The sequence below is a fragment of the Neolamprologus brichardi genome, chromosome 17 (genome assembly GCF_056152115.1).
Source record: "Neolamprologus brichardi isolate AB-2024 chromosome 17, ASM5615211v1, whole genome shotgun sequence".
NCBI lineage: Eukaryota > Metazoa > Chordata > Actinopteri > Cichliformes > Cichlidae > Neolamprologus > Neolamprologus brichardi.
Genome location: NC_142120.1, coordinates 34,812,037 through 34,831,088, shown reverse-complemented (window position 1 = coordinate 34,831,088; position 19,052 = coordinate 34,812,037). Strand labels below are relative to the sequence as shown.

The 19,052-nt window shown below is 40.7% G+C and overlaps 2 protein-coding genes across 2 annotated transcripts; one reads left to right on the top strand and one right to left on the bottom strand.

Annotated features, from left to right (window-relative positions):
* Positions 1–202: 202 nt before the first annotated feature.
* optn (optineurin) lies at positions 203–7,086 on the bottom strand. Its single transcript, XM_006806486.3, has 13 exons — positions 6,943–7,086; positions 4,910–5,034; positions 4,584–4,792; positions 4,344–4,487; positions 4,035–4,219; positions 3,744–3,837; positions 3,495–3,610; positions 3,185–3,334; positions 2,933–3,017; positions 2,653–2,796; positions 2,369–2,511; positions 2,010–2,092; positions 203–1,119 (listed from the first exon to the last, which is right to left on the bottom strand). Exons 2-13 carry the CDS (start codon positions 5,028–5,030, stop codon positions 1,007–1,009), a joined length of 1,587 nt encoding a protein of 528 aa, XP_006806549.2. The 5' UTR covers positions 5,031–5,034; positions 6,943–7,086; the 3' UTR covers positions 203–1,006.
* A 2,749-nt stretch (positions 7,087–9,835) lies between these two features.
* On the top strand, positions 9,836–19,052 carry ccdc3a (coiled-coil domain containing 3a). Its single transcript, XM_006806485.3, has 3 exons — positions 9,836–10,541; positions 11,256–11,433; positions 18,578–19,052. Exons 1-3 carry the CDS (start codon positions 10,003–10,005, stop codon positions 18,881–18,883), a joined length of 1,023 nt encoding a protein of 340 aa, XP_006806548.2. The 5' UTR covers positions 9,836–10,002; the 3' UTR covers positions 18,884–19,052.

Below are 19,052 nucleotides of genomic sequence, written 5' to 3'. Positions count from 1 at the left end.
ATGTCAATATTGAAACATTTTTAATACTTACAGTCGACTGTGATTAAGATGTGAAAAGCCCTAAAGGGTATCTTTAAACAGGAAGGTAATGTAATATGCGAAGTGCTTGTATAACAGCATTAGCTCATTTCATCGTATTTAACTAAAATGTTTCATTTTTATAATATATGAAGAGTGACATCAGGCATGAGTAAAAGCAAACACATTTGCAAACGCTTTTATTTTCTTTCACCGAACTTGAATCAGGAAGGTCTTTACAGTCTACAGAGTACAGATTCTACCTGCACTTTAGTGACAAATTGATCATCAGGTTAAATACATTATATTCTGATTATCAGGTACAATATGCAAAGTCAAAATAAAATATATATCTTTCATAAAGTGCCTACATGGTGAATGCTGCTTTTACCACCAAACACCAAATTATGAACTAAAATATCCTTAGTGAGGAAAAATATAGAAGCAATTTCATTTTAATTTGAAAAAGAATCCTTCAAAAATATAGAAAGCCTTCAGCAACCAAATACTTGTAAACAGATGCAGCTTTTAAAGGCTCAACTTTGGTTGATTTATTAATATATTTATGACCAGTGATCAGTGCTTAACTAAAATCTTACCAAAAGGTCTATGCAGCTTCTGTTTTGTTTGCTCTGAACTTGTTTTGCCCCTGAAAATTTCCAGCTTGCTTCAGACAACACAGCTACAAAAAAAACAAAAACAAAACAAAACCCAACAATGTGACGGACATGCATGCATGTTCTGAGTGTTTGTGAGCAACTTTTAAATGTACAACAAAATACAGTCAACATACTCTTTTTACATGCTCTTCCAAACATCACAGTTTGGCTTCTTCCAAAAGCAAAGTGTTCCCACCCAAGAATAAATTCTATTAATCCCATATGGGATCTCTTGGAGTGAAGAGGTACAGGACAAAGCAGAGGAAGACTCCGATTAGGTGATGATGCAGCTGCTGTTGCCGAGAATGCTTATATGCTGTGACGCACGTCTAGTTGATGCAGTCCATGATGTGGATCTGCAGGGAGTCCAGGTCTGGAAGGATCTCATTACACTTGGGACACGCGTGCTCAGGGATATTCCCCTGATGCTGCCAGTCAGTACCTGAAAGTGAGAGACACTGATCACAACTCTAGCCTGCTGGATCGCTGTTCCAGTTCCACTTGTATTTTCTGACAGACTGATTACACCACAAAGGTCATTCAGTCGAATGTTTTGGCTATACTGAATGATTTTTGCTGCATCTAACTATCATTTTGCAAAAGGTCAGGTAACGTTCCTTAATCGCAAAGTCATTACTTGTGCAGAGAAAAATCTTGTGCAGTTCCTGTCAGCAGTAAAAGTACCCAAAAAAAAGAAACAAGAGCTGAGGCAAAAACGATGGAAATAAAAATTAATGAAAAGTTGGTGTATTCCCTGTAACATCCAGTAAAGGGCAGCTATGGTTAAAAAAACAGGTCTGATTGTATATTTTCTTAATGACTTTATTGTCTCGTTTGGTAGATTCAAGTCTTAGTTGCACCTAATTATGTAATGCTCATTATATAACTTATAAGAAGATTAAACAGGGAATGTATTAGGGTCTGGCTACTCTGGGATTCCCTTGTCTGGCGAACAGTTGTAATGAAAGACACCCAAAGAATTTGACTTTTGTTTTGTTTTTTTTCTTCATTTTTGCCAAGTAGCCTACATTTGATATTAAACTGCTTTTTCACTAGCCAAAAACACCATTCAAATAACATCACACAACATCACCGTAAAAACCAAGCTAGCTAATCACCTCATATTTCTATCCAAATATAGTGGCATGTGTTTCAAAAGACCATCTATCTCTTTTTGGTATAAAAGAGATAGATGGTAAATTAGAGTAATTGTATTTCTAGCCAGTAATAACATCCAAATAATCAAAATGTCAGGGGGGGTTCGGTATAAGCTATATAAGACAAAGCCAGAAATAAGGTTTGTGTGAGAGGTTAAATTATAACATGCTGTACCTCTTCCAACTAAAGATGGTCCACCTCCATGTGGGTTTCCACCTTGTGACAAATGTCTCCTCTGCATCTCGTTCAGTGAGCGCCTGCACACAAAGAAAAAGCTTCAGATGAGCCGAATCAGGACATTATACTCAGTTTGTTTCTGTGGTCATGTCATGCAAATAGAAATGGGTTTGGCAGAATTATACAGCAAAACCTTTGTTAATTTGTAAGTTAGTCGAGCTGCAGACTCTACTTTTAAATTTCGATCCTTTATTAAATCACGAGGAGTTTTTCTCCACAAGAAGAATAGAAATTAACACATTTAGTCTGAAGAAGCTCAAATTGTGACCAGGTCAGTCCTCTCTCTGAATGCACACCTGCCCATTGAGTCCATCTCGTCTTGCAGCTGGGTGTTCTGCTTCTTCACGTACTCCAGCTGAGCAGCCAGACGCTCCTTTTCTTCGTGGAGTTTCTCCCTCGCTGCTCTTTCTGCGTGGAAGTCGGAGGAGTAGATCTCTGCCTGCAGAAAGTACAGAAAAAACAAAAACATGATGACTACCATTAAAAGTGGAGGCAATCCTGTTGTGCTGAGGCCTTCTGATTGTTGGGTTTTAATGCTAGATTATATATTTCAAGTGCTCACACGTAAAGAACCACTGACCTGAGCCTGGAAAACAGATATGGTCTCCAGCTCCTTCTCCTTTTGGAACATGTCCTGCTTCATCTCATCGATCTTTTTCTGCTTAATAGCGAGAGCTTCTTCAGCTGCTGTCAGCCGCTGCTGCAGCTCCTCCGCCAGGTGAGACTGCAGAACCAAACAGGATGGTAAAGGTGCCAGTTATCTCTGATTTTTTTTTTTTAAAATACCATCAATATTTTTTTTTTTACTGCATCACGTTTGTGAAAATCAGTACGATCCACACAACACAACATAAAGTTACCTCTTTTCTCTGTTTCTCGTCTTTGAGCTCAGTGTAGTCCTCAAACAGTTTGGTGTAGGCGTCCTTCAGCTGCGCCAGGTTGTTCCTGTGTTTAGTAAATTGTGTTTAGTGTGACGTGACCCGATCGCTTTACAAAGCTCTATGTAGTCAAAGTACAGTAACACAACCCGATAAAAATCAGTGTCACAATATGCCGTTCCTGCACTCTCACACAATCAGTTAATGTGTATGTATGCTTGTGTTTTCTCTGACTTCTCTTCTGCAGTCTTCCTCTGCTCCATCAGGCTCTGGGCCTGCATGCTGTTCAGCTGGAGCTTCAGTCGGTCATTCTCCGTTTGAACGGCCTGTTTCTCCACCAATTGGGCCTTCAGGGTTGCCACATCCTGCTCCACCTCCCGACATCTTCGACCCCCCCCAAAAGAAAAAATAAGACAGAAATCAAATAACACAGAACATCAGTTAAACGAGGTATAGCTTTTAGCTTAGGTGGTGTTATCTTTCTGCACTTTTCTGTTTTTAAGCTTAAAATAATCATTTGCAAGTGTGTTTGTGTGGCCCAAACCTGTCCTGCAGGTTCTTCTTCATGCCTTCTGCTTCATCCAGTTTGCTCTGAGCCTGCTGCAGCTCTTTGTAGAGTGTCATCATCTGAGCCTTCAGATTCTCCACCTCAGAGGCCGCCTGAAATATTTGCAACAGTCGCACACAAAAAGTCACAAACTCGACGCAGGAAGGGAAAAGATTTAACCAATAATGCAGCTTTCAGCGCGACAGATCTACTGTGATATATAAAAAAATGAAAAAAGAAACAAACCTTATCTTTCTTCGCAGAATCCTCTTTGGTCTCTGGCTCAGGTGTCTGGGTGAATTCCTCTGCACTGGACTTTTTTTTTTCTAGCTTTTGAATTCTGTTGGATAATAGGTGAAACTAAATAGTAAACGTATTATCCATAACATATTCTGGAAACAGAACTGTGACTGTTTTTTTTTTAATAGAGCAAAGACGTAAGCAGACTGCTACAAATCTGTTGCTTCATTTTCAGAATAAAAACATTTTAAACACTTTCACAGCTGAGAAACGTTTCCTTTTGTTGCCGTCTCGTACCTGGCCGTGCAGGCCTGCAGCTCGCCTTGCAGCCTCTCACTTTTCTCCGCCTCATTCCTCAGGGACTGCAGCAGCTGGCTAACCGTCACCTCCTCATTGTCCATGCGTGACGCTGTCATGCTCGTATCCTGGCGTCTGCTGCGCTCTGCCCCCAATGCCTCGTTCACGCCATCGATACCTCCATCCTGGGAGGAAAAACAATACTAAGACACCAAGCTTCTCCTCCTGTTTGTCATTTCACCAAAATCAGGCTGAATATAAAAAAAAAGGAGTGTTTGATGATGATCTGTGCTATTCATCCATCCTCACCGACACTTTGATGATCTCAATGAACGAATCATCCTGAGAATCGTGCTCTGCCTTGAGCTGTAGCTCAGAGTTCAAGGCCACCAGGTCATTCTTCTCTGCCTGCAGCCGAGCAACCTGAGCACGCAGGGCCTCCAGCTCTGCATTCTGATTGGACGATGACATTACATAGCATAAATGCAGAAATGACTAAAGTGTCCATAAATCTGCAGTGCAATATATGCGCAATATTATCAGCTTCACCTGCATTCCTCCCACAGCTCCTCCGATCTTCCCGGTGTCCTCCAGCCTCCCGCTCAGCTCCTGGTTTTGGAGGGTAAGTGCTTCCATGCGGCCACGGGCCTCCTCAAGCCGGCTCTCCAGGAAGTCCCGCTCCTCCTTCTGTTTTTCCCGCCACGCAGACAAACCTTCAAAGCGCTCTTTCATCGTCAGGTTGGTCTGACGGAGAGCCTCTGAGAGAGAATTAAAATAAATGCGCGTGTTACAAACTCATTCATTCCAACTGTCACCAATTTTTCACTATTTGTCCTCTCCCTAACTGCTCTATCCTCGGTCATCACTGCTCTCACCTTTCAGGTCTCTGTTCTCCTGAATGAGGATGTTCATCTGCTGCAGGGTTTCCTCCAGTGTGCCGGGCTGATTGGCAGAGCGAGAGATGTCGCCGTTCATCATGGGGCCTCCAGACGCCATGATGCTGAGAGGAAGGACGTTTCGTCATGTTTTGTGTATTATTTGTATATTAAACAATCGGAAACGCTGGCAACAAATAAGTCATCAAGAGAAGGTTGAGAACAAAGCCAAACAGTTACAGTCATGTGAAAAAGAAAGCACAGTCACTATACACATTGCTTTGGAGGGTGGTTGCTTGCTGACATTCCTGGCTCTGGTTGCCTGGGTAGCATAAACTACCAGGTCATACGTCAATAAATATTATTCTTTACCCTCACTGGTAGTCGCTTTGCTCACTTGGAACATGAGAAAGGTTTACTCCGGGGCGCACGTACTTCCCTTATCCAGCAGTTACTAGCTGGTATATTGTCTTTGGATAGACAAGACCAAAGTGAATATGTCTGGCCATAATGTACAACACTAAATTCGGTGTGACCGAAACACCAGCATATCAGCACACACACCTAAAAGCAACTATCAAGCACGGTGGTGGATGGGTGATGATTTGGGTTCTCTCTATATGCCAAAATATTGTAGAGTCAAATGTGAGGCCGTCTGTCTGACAGCTAAAGCGTGCTAAAACTGTGGTCATGAAACAGGACAATGATCCCAAGCACAGAAGCACATCTACAACAGAACGACTTCAAAAGTAAAGAATCAGTTATACTGATAATAATATATACAGTTATACTCAAAGTTCAGACCTTAACCTTGTTGAAATGGTGCAGAGGTTCTTTCAGAGAGATGCGTATGAATAAATACCTGCAAATGTCAAAGAACTGCAGCAACATTGTAAAGATGACTGGGCCAAAATTCTTCTGCAACAAAGTGATTCTTCACAAACTGTTTTGGTATTTTGGTTTAATTTTAGGTGAATAACTAAAGCTAAATTAATAACTCTAAACACAGTGTAATACATCACACACTGTTTTTCATATGAGGCTGTATTTAAATCATTTTAGAACCTGATGAGGACCTGATGATTTTCTTTGTTATGTTCTGATATAATGTTTAGATGTATAAAATTAAAATAACATGACTGTATGGTAAGTGTTGTTGTTTGCTGTTCCCACTAGGGGGCACTGAAGCTCACACTTCCAGTTCTACATATAGTGGCTTTAATGCTGCATTCCGCACGTGGAACATTTATCAGATAATATAAAATCAAAATGATCCCATGTTATATATTACGCACTATAAGTTAATTTAAAAATAATTAAGACATTCGGGATTTATGGTTTCAAATAATCACAATCACAAGAAGAAATTGACTTAAATACTAACGTTGATCTTTTTTTTTCTTTTTGTAAATTTAACAGCTAATTTTAATGTTTACCAAAAATAAATAAATAATGCAGCATTTTTAACTGCAATACGTTTGTGTTTGATCTCATTTGGCTTGCTGTTGCCACTAAGACATGTTTAAAAAAATGTCTGCTGACATCACTAAGTGACTCAGTGCTTCGGGAGCCGAGAAGGAGCATGCCGAGGGGAATTAGCCCATCAAGAGTCACATGATATGGCAATTTGATTTCAATAACAGAGACACTGTGTTGTCCTTTCGCCCTAACGCTATGGTATACTACATGATGGTCTAAATAAGATGTAATATCACATTTAGAAGCTCTTAACTGCGGATATCACCGTTGATCGCCAATTTACAAGTACGAGTCGGAAATCTCACATGCTAGTTCAAAATAATCGTGTAATACTGGCTTGGAGGACACTAAGTTCGGCCAAAAATAGTTCTATTTGTTTTGGCTTTCTTTCAGTATTGTTTTACTTTCACTTTCTTGGAATAGGCCTATCCTAAGTGCGACTTTTGGTAAACAATAAAAAGTTACCAGTAACTTAAAACGAACACGGACGAGCTTTAACCTCAACCAAACTGCGTCACACCAAACGTCAACCGAGTTTAAAGGTTTTAACTCACCTGCTGGCAACTCGAGAACTAAACACAGCCTGCCTGTTCGCGCTGACAATACATAGGCAGTATCGCAAAGGTGGCTGTGTATGTCGAGTGATATTGCTCTTCTAGTTAGCAGGGGCGTTGAGTGACGATACAGAAAAAACGACCTTTGCTTCCGGTTGTTCCTTTCAAAGTAAACTCATTAGCTGGCGCAGTACTGATAAACAATGCATTTTTGTGTTTGTTGATTTATATCGAATAAATTAGCTTTCTGCGTTTTGCGTTATCAGTGATAATCGCGTAAGAGCCCATTATTATTATTATTATTATTATTATTATTATTATTATTATTATTATTATTATTATTACGTTTTGTTGAATTACTATGCTTGCTGTTTAGTTTATTTTGTTTTTAGGTAATTTTAACTAATTTATTGGTTATTTTTATGGATTAAAAAAAAACAAAACTAGAATCTATGATTATCTCAGTAAATTGGTACCAGCATGCATATATGCCTAGTTCTCGGTTTGCGTTCTTGCAAAAATAAATAATTGAAAGGCCAAGATTTTGACTGGAAATTGATTTCATTTGTGTGCATATGCACCTAGATCACATCAGTGACTCTTTTGATCAAAAGCTTTGTTTTGATTTGTGACAAATAACAACTATAGAGCAATTATAGTGACAGTGTAGTTATCAGTTTAAAATATTATAAAAATAACATTTTCCACTAATGGGGATTTCAAACAGTAAAGACTTAATTCAACGATTCATCTGAAGTTTATTTTAATAAGCAGTAGATGAATCCCCTAAACCGCAAGCCAAAATCAAAGACACAAACAAAACAAACAAATCCGCAATTGCTACCAGCACTGCAACATCTGCTGAAATTGAAATTCCTCCACCTAAAAATAAATAATGTCTTTATAAAATTAAATTCATCATCAGAGGAAAACCATTATCTTGCGCTGGAATTAAATAAGGCTTAAGTACACTATATTCATTAAACTGTATTGTGTGTAACTATTTTCACTTCTATTAATCATATTAAAACACTACAGTGATTATTTGTTCTTTCTGAAGTCCTTAGCTTTTGATATTTGTTTTTAGGGCAATCTTAATTCATTCTTCAAGAACGCTTTGCTTTTATTTTGAAAGCCACAGTTCCTATCTAAGTCGGTCTAATTTTCGACAACTCGACACCGAGTTCACTTGTGCGGAGTTTACGGACGGTTTTCGTTTCCTTGTAGTGACGTCACGGGGCAGAGGGCTGATCTGAGAACAAAGAGCGCCTGCGCGTAAGCAGCGCCGCCGCGGCACGGGTCCATCCGCATTTTTTACACATCGGCAAGAGGCTGACATGTGTGGGGGCGGGGCTAGACCATCAGCTGTTAGCGGGAATTCCCCCTCAGGAGTCACCTTACACTTGCAAACAGGAAAGGAAGGACTGGAGATTCCCTCTGATGTCAGCTTTGAATGATAAATGGCGACGACAGTGTAACGGATATCTGTCAATACTGTCGCATAGAACACTCAGAGGCTACTGTAGTAAAATACAATGGAATGTCCGAGAAACACCATTTCTGCTCTTGTTACGTACGTTTATATATACAGTTATACTTACTTTCCACTAGATGGCAGTCTTATTCAAGAGCAATCTACTGATGTTCATGTTCAGGTTAGTTTAAAGCAGGGGTAGGAAACTCCAGGCCTCGAGTGCCGGTGTCCTGCAGGTTTTAGATGTGTCCTTGATCCAACACAGCTGATTCAAATGGCTAAATTACCTCCTCAACATGTCTTGAAGTTCTCCAGAGGCCTGGGAATGAACTAATGATTTGATTCAGGTGTGTTGACACAGGGTGACGTCTAAAACCTGCACTTGAGGCCTGGAGTTGCCTACCGCTGGTTTAAAGCAATCAGAGATGGTCACGGTACTTACTGGAGGTTGAGCCTAGAACTGTATGGAAGACTGTTAAAGTGGTTATAGTTGAGGAACTGAAAGTGATTATTAATCTTTACTATGATCTTATGTGGGCTATTCTTAATAAAATATTTTAGGTATTGTGAAATGTAATCACATTATAGAGTCCTGGTGCATCTTTAGAGTCCCTTATCTCAGGTAAAAAAAAGAAAAAAGAGAGCGAGAGAGAGAGAGAACCCCTGGAGGATTTTCACCACAGAAATATTGTCTCCCACGGGATTTCCCTTAAGTGCTTCAAAACTCCCAGTGATCCTTGTCCAGGAGCCACTGGACCCCACTGACCCACAATAGGTAGCCAAAATCAAAGATTTGTACTAAAGGTCTATCAGAAAGAATGTTGGGACTCACACAACACGACACACTAAGTTCCCAGAATTGCGCTTGACTAACCTAAAAGACCCACTGTATCCCCAATGTGTTGTAAAACAAATTCGAGGCACCCTGGAACCCAGTGGAAACTTCAGCAGCACCCCCCTTTGGACCCATTCAAATTCCTCTCAGATGCTTTGATTTATCTCCCATGAAACTTCCTCCACCCAAACCCTGGCTCCTGTGATACCATCTCCCACCACAGTGATTGTCCCTTTATAATCACATTTAACGCCTTCACGTGCCGAACAGAAGAAGTCGATTTCTCAAGGAAGTATTCGTTTCATAAAGCGACGCGTTTTGTGAAGAACCTGGAGTATATTTGAATTAATAATCTTTTTGATCGAAAGAGTTGTATACATCATGTGGGTTATAATATTATGTCTGAGGTCAACAGGTTCAAAACCTCAGGTTCATCACCTTTTCATCAGGCAAAATACCACTTCAACGCATCGACCACCCCTCATTGAAACTCTAAATATCAAAGCAGCGCACGAGTCCTTGAAGGCATCACCATCGCTCTGTTTAAACCTCGCCTCCTCCAAGCAGGAGAACGGACAGAGCTGCAGGTTGGAGCGGTTAGTCTTTGCACATTCATATTAATCCGATTTTATTCTTTCCAAAAGTCTTCAGACGATTGAAGTTAGCTTGAGTTTGTGTTAATGTTCAAAAACTCTGTCTGAAAAATTATTTTCATTGTGATTTAGCATCATCAAGTGGTTGAGGTAAACACATGTGCATAACTTTTGCAAAATCAACCAGATTTGTTTACTTTCGGCCACTTGGCTGGGTCTCCTGGAAAAAAGAAAGACTCATCGACGCAGACTTTAGGAGGTGCCAGATAAGATTTTGTAGGCTTTTCGGGATGTTTCCCACGACTATCCTCCTCGCAACGCTCTGCGTTTTTGCGCATCTGGACACCTTTACGCGTGGCTGCCAGCTCCCCTCGGAATGGCGGCCGCTGAGCGAGGGCTGCCGGGCGGAACTTGCGGAGATCATCTTGTATGCCCGGGTCCTGGCAATCCACCGGGAGCCGGTGGGCGTTGGAGTGGGCAGTCTGTACAACTCTTTGCCCTTTGGGTTCGGATACGGGTACGAGGGCGCAGAGGAAGGGCTGCTGTACTCTGCAGAGGTGGAGCTGCTGTGTGACCAAGCCTGGGGCAGCATGCTGGAGGTACCCTCTGGATCCAGGCTCAACCTGACCGGGCTTGGTTACCTGTCCTGTCAGTCCCACACCGTGATGGAGAACTACTCCTATTTCTTTTTCCTCAGGTGAGGTAGAAAAAAACGGTCACTTTTTATTTCAGAAAATTAATGTGGTTCTTTTTTTTTTTTTTTTTTTTTGCAAAAAAATGAAACCAAACCAAACCAAAAAATAACCCATAATTAAATACTATTTCAGCTTTACCTGAATTTATCAAATCTATTATTGTTGCCACATAAATGAAAGAGCACCTTTAAATTAACACTGTTTGTATGTAAATAATCAAAGTGGTAAAACAAATGAGTAAATACCACTTTGCAGGACTGCCACTTTTGGCTTTGGCCTTCACCAAGACTTTTTATTACTGTACACCTGTCAGCTATAAATTGGAGTTATTAGCAAATGATCAGTTTATCAGCCAAACAGATTATGACCTCATGATGTATTTCTGTTCTCTATTCTGGCTGTTAAAGCAGACCTACTAGTTATTTTCTTATAGTATACAATACATTGGTGGATGTTCATATTGAAAATGGCCAAAGTTTAAAATAACAAGATCAGTAGATTTGCAAATAATTCCTCAGAACCAAATAGTCACGGTTCAGAATGCTATTTCTAATAAATTTCTAACATAAGTACTCATTATTTTAATTTGTGAATCATGCAAAGCTTCTCCGGTACAATCCAAGAACAAAAATATACTGGAAAGGAGCAGAGTGCATTCTTTTTAAATGCAGATTCAAATGTGCTGCTTACAGTTGTTGCCTTCATCTCCTCTGTAGGATGGATGAGAACTACAGCATCCGACCTCATGGGGTCAACTTCCAAGATGCCATCTTTGCTGACACGATTGAGAACAGACGCACGTTTTCCAGTCTGTTTCAGTTCTCCAACTGCACTCAGGGGAGCCAACCATTTCAGACTTTCAGCCCCGAGTGGGACACGCAGGAGGACAGCAGGGTAAGGCATCACTTAGTCATAGTTAGCCTGTTAAAGTGTTGTACATGAAGAAGAGAAACCAAATGTCTATGATTAAACTGACCATTGCAATCTATAATAAAAAGCTTCATTATCTTCTTAGAAATGTTGGTGGGGTTTTGCTGACACTGCAAACAAACACAAAACTATCTTGTTGTCACGGAGATAACAAATAGTCCATGGGATCATCAGGGAGCAAATGTGTTTTATTAAATTTGTATTTTTATTGCCTTTTATATATCCCAACCCCCCCCCCCCCCCCCCCCCAAAAAAAAAAACCCCACCAACAACAACAACAAAAAAACAAAACAAAACATAGAATTTAAAACATTAAAAAAAAAACAAAAAACCCCCAAACACACACATTACCAATGAATATGAGTCACAGTGAAATAAGTATTTGATCCCCAGCAACCCAGCTAGACATCTGACTCCCATGGGTGGGATTTCAAACAACCAATTAATGACATAGATCTCAGCTTGTTATTTGTATAAAGTACACCTGTCCAAAGAATCACTTTCTTCCATTCCAACCTCTCCACCACTGTGAGCAAGAGCAAAGAGCTGTGAGAAGATGTCATTGAAACCAAACTCAAGCTGTCTTGCTTGGCCTGCCATGTTTGTAGAAAAAATGCTGAATATCACCCAAAAAACACCATCCCCACAGTCATGCATGGAAGCGGAAATCATGCATTGGTGCTGTTTTTCTGCTAACGGTACATGATGGCTTAACATATATTAAGGGAAAATGGACAGGATCTTAAAATCTTGGATGAGAAATCTCCTTCGCTCAGACAGAACACTGAAAATGGGTCATGGATGGGTCTTCAGGCATTACAATGACCCGAAACATACTGACAAAGCTACAAAGGAGTGGCTAAGCTGGCTAGGCCACTTCAAGACCTTAATGTGCATCTTCGCACACTAAGGTCATGAAGTAGCCTAGCCAGTCTCCAGACCTCAGGCCTCTAGAAAATCTGCCAAGAAATCTAAAGGGTTTGAGAGTTTCTGTAAAGAGGAGTGGTCCAAGATTCCTCCTGAGATGTGTGCAAACCTGACCTGACCAACTACAGGAAACATCTTACTGCTGTGCTTGCCAGCAAGGGCTTCTCCACCAAGTAGTAAGTCATGGTTATCTAAGAATCAAATACTTATTTAACTCACTGACATGTAAGTCAAATTTCGCAACTTTTATGTCATGTGTTTTTGTTTGATATTTTGAATGCTTGTTTTGAACATAGCTAAAGGTTTGAAAATTATGTCACTGTATAAATAGTAGCTAATTCCCAAAATCACAGGCCTCAGATGGCTCTAAGGGCTCCATTCCCAACAGTTTTTTTTTCTAGACTTGGCTATGCATGATGTCATTGAGAGTACATGTAGTCAACTTTGATTGGACGCAAACACAGGAGCACCACTCACACAATTCTTCTATTTACAAGGGGCAGCCAATCAGAAGCAAGTTTGCTTAAAGAGCAGTTGACCTTAAAATGAAAGGAGCTATTAAAAAAAGAGCTTCTTAGAAGAATGAGGCTAGTCAGTCCCCTGTTTCAAAAAGGCCAACTTTTTGTGGGGGTTTGCAGAAAATGTAAATAAACTCAAAACCATGTTGTTACCATGGTGATAACAGATTAAGGGTCCAGACAAACAACAGCGTGCAGGGAACTGGAACTGGAAGTGGAGCAACTAACAATATTAGGGTGTTGTAGTTTCGGTAATGTTTGAGTCAGAAACTGGCAATGAATCAACCGCTGTAGCTGAACTATGTGTACGAGCAGAGGGAGGTCTTGGTTTGTGTGTGGACATCTAATAATGAGCCGAGTTGTGAGTCCGTTGACAGGAATGTGGGAAAAAAAGATCAGACAAACTACCCTCTGGCACTGTGCAGAGCTGAACACACAAATACCCACACATAATGGATTGATTCTCAGAAGGATAACAAAAATGCCCACATGCGCCAACACAAAAGAATCAATTGTACTGTTAATAAAGTTTTAATATGTGATTGGCCCGACGTAATCACGTCCCAACCTGTTGTAGATCAAAGCAAACTGATGAGTCGAGGTCCTTCCAAGTTGCACCTCAGGCATATCGGATACTGTCCGTGCACCCCGGGGTCAAAGATCAAATAGCAGAGATCCACGACTTTGACACCACCAGCTTGAAAGCGTGTCAGTCTGCAGCTTTGATCTGTATCAGCATGAAGCAACATATCACGCTGACCTCGGACCAGAGATAGGCTGAAGCTTGTGATGGGAGCTTTGCTGCTGGGATTCAGACATTCATTATCACATCTGCTCTGACTGATCCAAGCTCGCACCTCAAACAAGACAGGACACGGCAGCTGGAGACAAATTTACGACACGTCTTTGCTTTTATTTTGAAAAGGTACAGCTGAGTGGTTGCTGAATAGTTTTTGTGACACACCAAAGAAGAGGCCCTCACTTTGGTGTTTTAATGATGATGACGAGCACAGCAAACCTGGTGCCCTGTGGATGAAGGCAACATCACACCCAGGAAGAAAAAACATCCTTCAGGATGCTTCATGAAGGGATAAAGATGATCAATTAAAACACAATTTATGGTGACACTTCACTCTTTGGTGACACTGATATACACTTGATGTGCTGATTCGCTTCAAGTCTTCCTTCATATCATAACTGATTTATTTTCTGTCTCAGTGCCTTTGGGTGTGGGTTTTGTTTTCCTTGCATGATTCGGAAATAATGGAGATGAAAATAAGCACAATAGATCCCCTTTAAAGTCAGTGCGATTTACAGACAGTGTCTCTATTAGAATCATTTAATACATCCGGTGGACCGTGGAGCATTACGTGGCTCCCTTTCATACACTTGTATCCATTTATTGCACTCGTTATCATCATCTTAACACTCTGAAGGATGTTGTGCCTCGTTCCTGGCTGACTTTTTCTCTACTGCCTGCAGCATTCACAGCTGATTTACCTCTTCAGCTTTAAATAATCTCACAGCTAATTTAGCCACAGCATTATTTAAGAGCAAGAATTTAACTGTTAAAGGGCTGCAAAGTGTGGTTTTGTAGTGCCTTCTGTTTCTGTTTCTGTTCTGGTTTCAACTACAGGATCTAGCCTCTGAATTAAGGGGTCATAGTTCAGGCAAAAAGGGGTTAAAGGTGCTGTTATTGTAGAGGATTCACGTGCTCCTCTACAATAACCTTTAGGCAAGGCAGGACAAAACAGGTGTTTTGTTCGGGAATGTATATGGAGACGTAAAAAATGGGGAAAGAAATCTCTCTTCTTTCTCTTTTTATCCTTCTTTAATCTAACAGCCAAGAACCAAGCCTATTAATACTTTTATTATCTAAAGTTAGCTTCCCTTCTTGCATCACTCTCTGTGCTTTCATCCTTCAGCTGCATTTAAAGACAAAAAAAAAAATCCCTAAAATCAGAGCTGGGAGGAGGTTTGCTTCTGATTTCAGCTTTGTGGGAACCAGATGCCCCGCCAGAAGGATAGACAGGAGACTTCCTTCACTGCACTTTTCCTGCCAAAACCTTCAATTAGCTTTTGTTCAAAGGCTCATCTTATCAGTAGTGCTCAGAGGCGCTTTTACCACAAGCCAGGTCAGACACTCCTGTGGGTCTAATACAGATATAATACATACATATCATATGAGTTCTTTGATTCTTTGACAGGTCACAAGAAGGCAGGCAGATGACTCGAACACTTCCTAATCACTTCCATATACAGCACATTTTTATTGTGTATGCATACAGAACTGGTCGATTGTACCCACGGTAAGGGAAGGCAGAATTTTGAACCCTCATGCAAACCCCTTTAACAAGTTTCCTGACTCTCATTAACATTTTATGTATGTGCTTACAGAGGGGTAAAAGGGAGTGCCTGTTTCACTCAAGAGTTAGACACTAAAGCTCATAAAAAATACATTATCAGACTGTGTTTTACAGAAATAAAGGAGAAAAGTGCAGAAGCAGAGGAAAAATGCCACCCTATGGAGCACCTCTTCACCACCTTTATTTCTTTTCTGCTCTCCGTCTCTTCTTTGTTCCTTTTGTCTCTTCGTCACTTTTTCTTTCCATTTTCTAGCCTTCCCTTCCCACGCACGCACAGACAATATAAAATCTGCACAAGGAGAGGAGAAACCCTGGCTTGGCTCTTTAACGCCAGCAGTGGAGCTCTAAAGCCACTAACTGTGTGTAAAGGTGTCTGGCCATATGTGTTGTCTGTGTAATTGTGTGGACTCCTGCTGAGATTCTACATAAAGTTAGGGAGAGAAATCAAAAAGTCTGCAGAAATGAATGAGGAGTCAGGTCAAGCTGGGCGCAAACAAAAACACCTCTAAATTCTTTCAAACATGATTACAGCCTTTGGGGGTTTTTGTGTTTTCTTTTCCACTTTTGCTTCTTTTTCTTCCATATTTGACATTGTGTCTTTTTCTTTTACTCAAACAAATGAGTAAAAAAAATCAATTTACATAAATTCCTCAAGTTTGCTCCAGAGCAAAATGTTCTAAAAGCAAGTTTAGCATTGATAGAACTGGACTGGATGGCCTGGGGTGTCACAGTGCAAAGTGTTGCAGTGACATTAAACTTGCTGTCATGAGGTTTGCATGGCTGATTTAATTTCTCTGACCTTCCTACATTTGCAGCAGTTATGAGTTATAAACCCCCAAAACCTACAGCTATACATGTTAAACACAGGACAAAGTCTGAGCACCACATTTTTTTCAAATTCTTTATCCAGAGTTACCAAACACCTTCACCTGCTTCACTGTTGCAAATATGTTACAGACAGAATGTTCAGCAAACGCAACTTCACAAAAAACAAAACAAACAAAAAAAAAAAATCATTATTGCGATGAAGACAGAGTCACTGACAGGTCAGACTTTTCAGTAATGACTGTGATCAGAGTAAGAACTACTTTGTTGCTTTCAGCTATTTGCAGAAGTCTTTCTTCAGAGTTTATTGCATACCTCCAGCATCAGACAGAAGCAGGGTAAGTCCATTAGTGTTTTGCAGCCCGGGAGCACTAATTACTCATGACAAAAGATCTCTAACACCGAGACGGGATCGATCAGAATCTAATGACAAACACCAGTGTGTCCTTCAGTCAAGTTAGCTCTCACACAGATTTAAAAATCTTCTGATCCGTTCATTGAAGTTTACAAAAGCTTGCATGGATGCTTTCTAATAACTACACATAAGATAATTATAAACCGAACTACCAAAATATATCCACCATGTTAAGAAATCTCTGACTTCATGTTATTTCCAGTTAGGCAATGTTTCATTATGACATCACTGTTAAGATGTGGTACCTGCACTGATGAGCCACAGTGTCAGACTGAATCAGGACAGACTGAAAGGTTTCAAGGACCTGAAGGGTCACATGTGACCCGACCTGAAGGAAACTGCAACATAGGGCGATCAGTCATTGTAGTCATTTTAGACCACAGTTGCTGTAAATGTTAATTGTAAAATAAATAGAGTTTTGAACAAACTAAGACGACATCCCCATAGTTTCTTGCCTCCCTTTACTGACTTTTGGATACTGAAGAACCTTTTTTCTGTGTTCTGTCTTTCTTCACTGTGGACCTTTGTGCATTCAGTTGTCGTCACATGTCCTCTAAATACTGTTTATACAGATGATGCTAAACAGCAGGCAGGTGTGACCCGGATGTTTTGACAGTTGGTGTGCGTTTGTGTGTCCGTGTGTGTGCTTGATGCATCCCACTGTGAAATTTCCTAAGAGAACTGAAAAGGCAAGGCTTCAAACTGTTAAAAAAAAAAAAAGGATATGAATTTGACTTCAGTCTTAGTGAATAGGAACAAATGCATGAAATATTTTCTCACCCTAGTGGATTGTATCCATGCAGAGAGATTTGGTTTTATTCACATGGGTTTCTACCTTTACGCTGATAAAAAGGTAAATGAATTTTATTGCTTGCTTGTACTAGATCATGTTATCTTGTAGTCTGTGCATACAGTGCAGTATCACCATATGGCTGGGTAACATTGTCCTCGTGAGATTATCTTCATCAGTCTCAGTATGAACTATTTAAACTTTAAAAGGAAGTTTAATGTAAAGGGTTTCTTTTGTTTTATTTGGGTGTATTGTATTGCAACACTAATTCCAAGAAAGGTAGTATGCCATATAAAATGTAAATACAAACAGACCCAAAGGTCCAACAACTGGTCTTCTCTGTTCCCAGACTTTTATGGACCATTGTTAAAAGAAGAGGGAATGCTACACCTTGGTAAACATGACCACCCTCCCACTAATACCATTTCTGAGGAGGCTTACACTAAGAGGCTTCTTCAGTTTGTAGTTTTTAGTCTAAGCTAAGCACTAAGCTAAAGTCCCTCCAGTTTTAGCTAACAGACACAACAGTCTTCTCAGTATTTCTTTAACATAGTTTAAGACAATTTTTCAGCAATTGTTTTCCAAAACAAATGGCACTAAAACAAACTGCATTATATGCCAAAACCATACGAGTGTCCATTTTTGCGATCCTTGGTACCACAGTACAAAACAGCAAGCTAAAAGAACAGGGGCTTGGCCTTAACCTCGACTGTGGTCATCTGAGTATGTATGCAGAGTGAGACAAATAGTGAATGTACAGTACATACCTTTAGTTCACAATATTTTTGAGTTTGTATATGTTACTTGTGATAAAGTGCGCCCATAAACAGAGGAAACCAAACCATACATTCCCACTGGGGCGTCAACAGCTGTCACCTTTGTGAACCCTGTCGGTTCAGGTCAGCTCTCTGCCATCAAGAACGTGCAACATTAGGGTCCCAGAAACATCAAAACGTGACCCTTACATAGGGATGAGAGGTCAATAGTACATTTATATTACACAGGTACCCAAACACACATGTGTTTTTGAAATGGGAGTAGAAGCCTATAGAAAAGTAAATAAGACTTCCTGCTTAGCATGTTAGGCTTGTTACAGGATAAACAACCCACACAGGAGAGAAAACACACACACATGACATGTAGAGCTCCCACTCTACACATCTAGCCGACGAGATAGCAGCTGGAAGTCTACAACAGATTGTCAGACACTTAAGACAACAAGCCTTCACGTATGCTAACTAACATCACCATCTTCTCTTACCCCCAGCTGCTGTGCTCCTCGGTGCAGGCTGCACTGTTTGAGGAGGAGGAACGAGGCCGGAAGTTGCAGGAGCGGTTGGCTGCAGCGGAAAGGAGGAACCGGCAGCTGAAGGAGCGAGTTCGCAAGGTGAAGCGTTCCTTGAGGAACGCCCGCAAAGCTGCACGCAAGGCTGAGCAGCAGGCACAGGAGCTGCAACAGAGGCTAAAAGCCTCAGAGAGAATGGCGGGACATCACCTCAACACTATAACACAGAAGGAGCCTCCACTCGGGGGTTACACAAGTGCAGCGATACGTCACAGGATGCAACTTTAAATCGTGTAAGTGCCACTCACCTGGACTGCAGAGTGGTTGTAGATCTGGAGAGACTGCTGGGCGGTCTCTCTGCAAGGGACGGAGAAGTGTCACTTATGAGTAAAAACACTTTAAAAGCAATACTCTTTACAGTTGTCTTGTAAATAAACTGCTATCCCTTTTCTTTCTA

Bases quoted from the DNA above. Each gene is read 5' to 3' on its own strand.
- optn (XM_006806486.3), bottom strand. From the start codon at position 5,030: ATGGCGTCTGGAGGCCCCATGATGAACGGCGACATCTCTCGCTCTGCC. The intron at 4,488-4,583 runs GTGAAGCTGATA...TCGTCCAATCAG, and splicing joins GAGCTGTGGGAGGAATGCAG to AATGCAGAGCTGGAGGCCCT. The intron at 3,335-3,494 runs GTTTGGGCCACA...GGGGGGTCGAAG, and splicing joins AAGAAGAACCTGCAGGACAG to ATGTCGGGAGGTGGAGCAGG.
- ccdc3a (XM_006806485.3), top strand. From the start codon at position 10,003: ATGTGCATAACTTTTGCAAAATCAACCAGATTTGTTTACTTTCGGCCA. The intron at 10,542-11,255 runs GTGAGGTAGAAA...TCTCCTCTGTAG, and splicing joins TCCTATTTCTTTTTCCTCAG to GATGGATGAGAACTACAGCA. The intron at 11,434-18,577 runs GTAAGGCATCAC...TCTTACCCCCAG, and splicing joins ACACGCAGGAGGACAGCAGG to CTGCTGTGCTCCTCGGTGCA.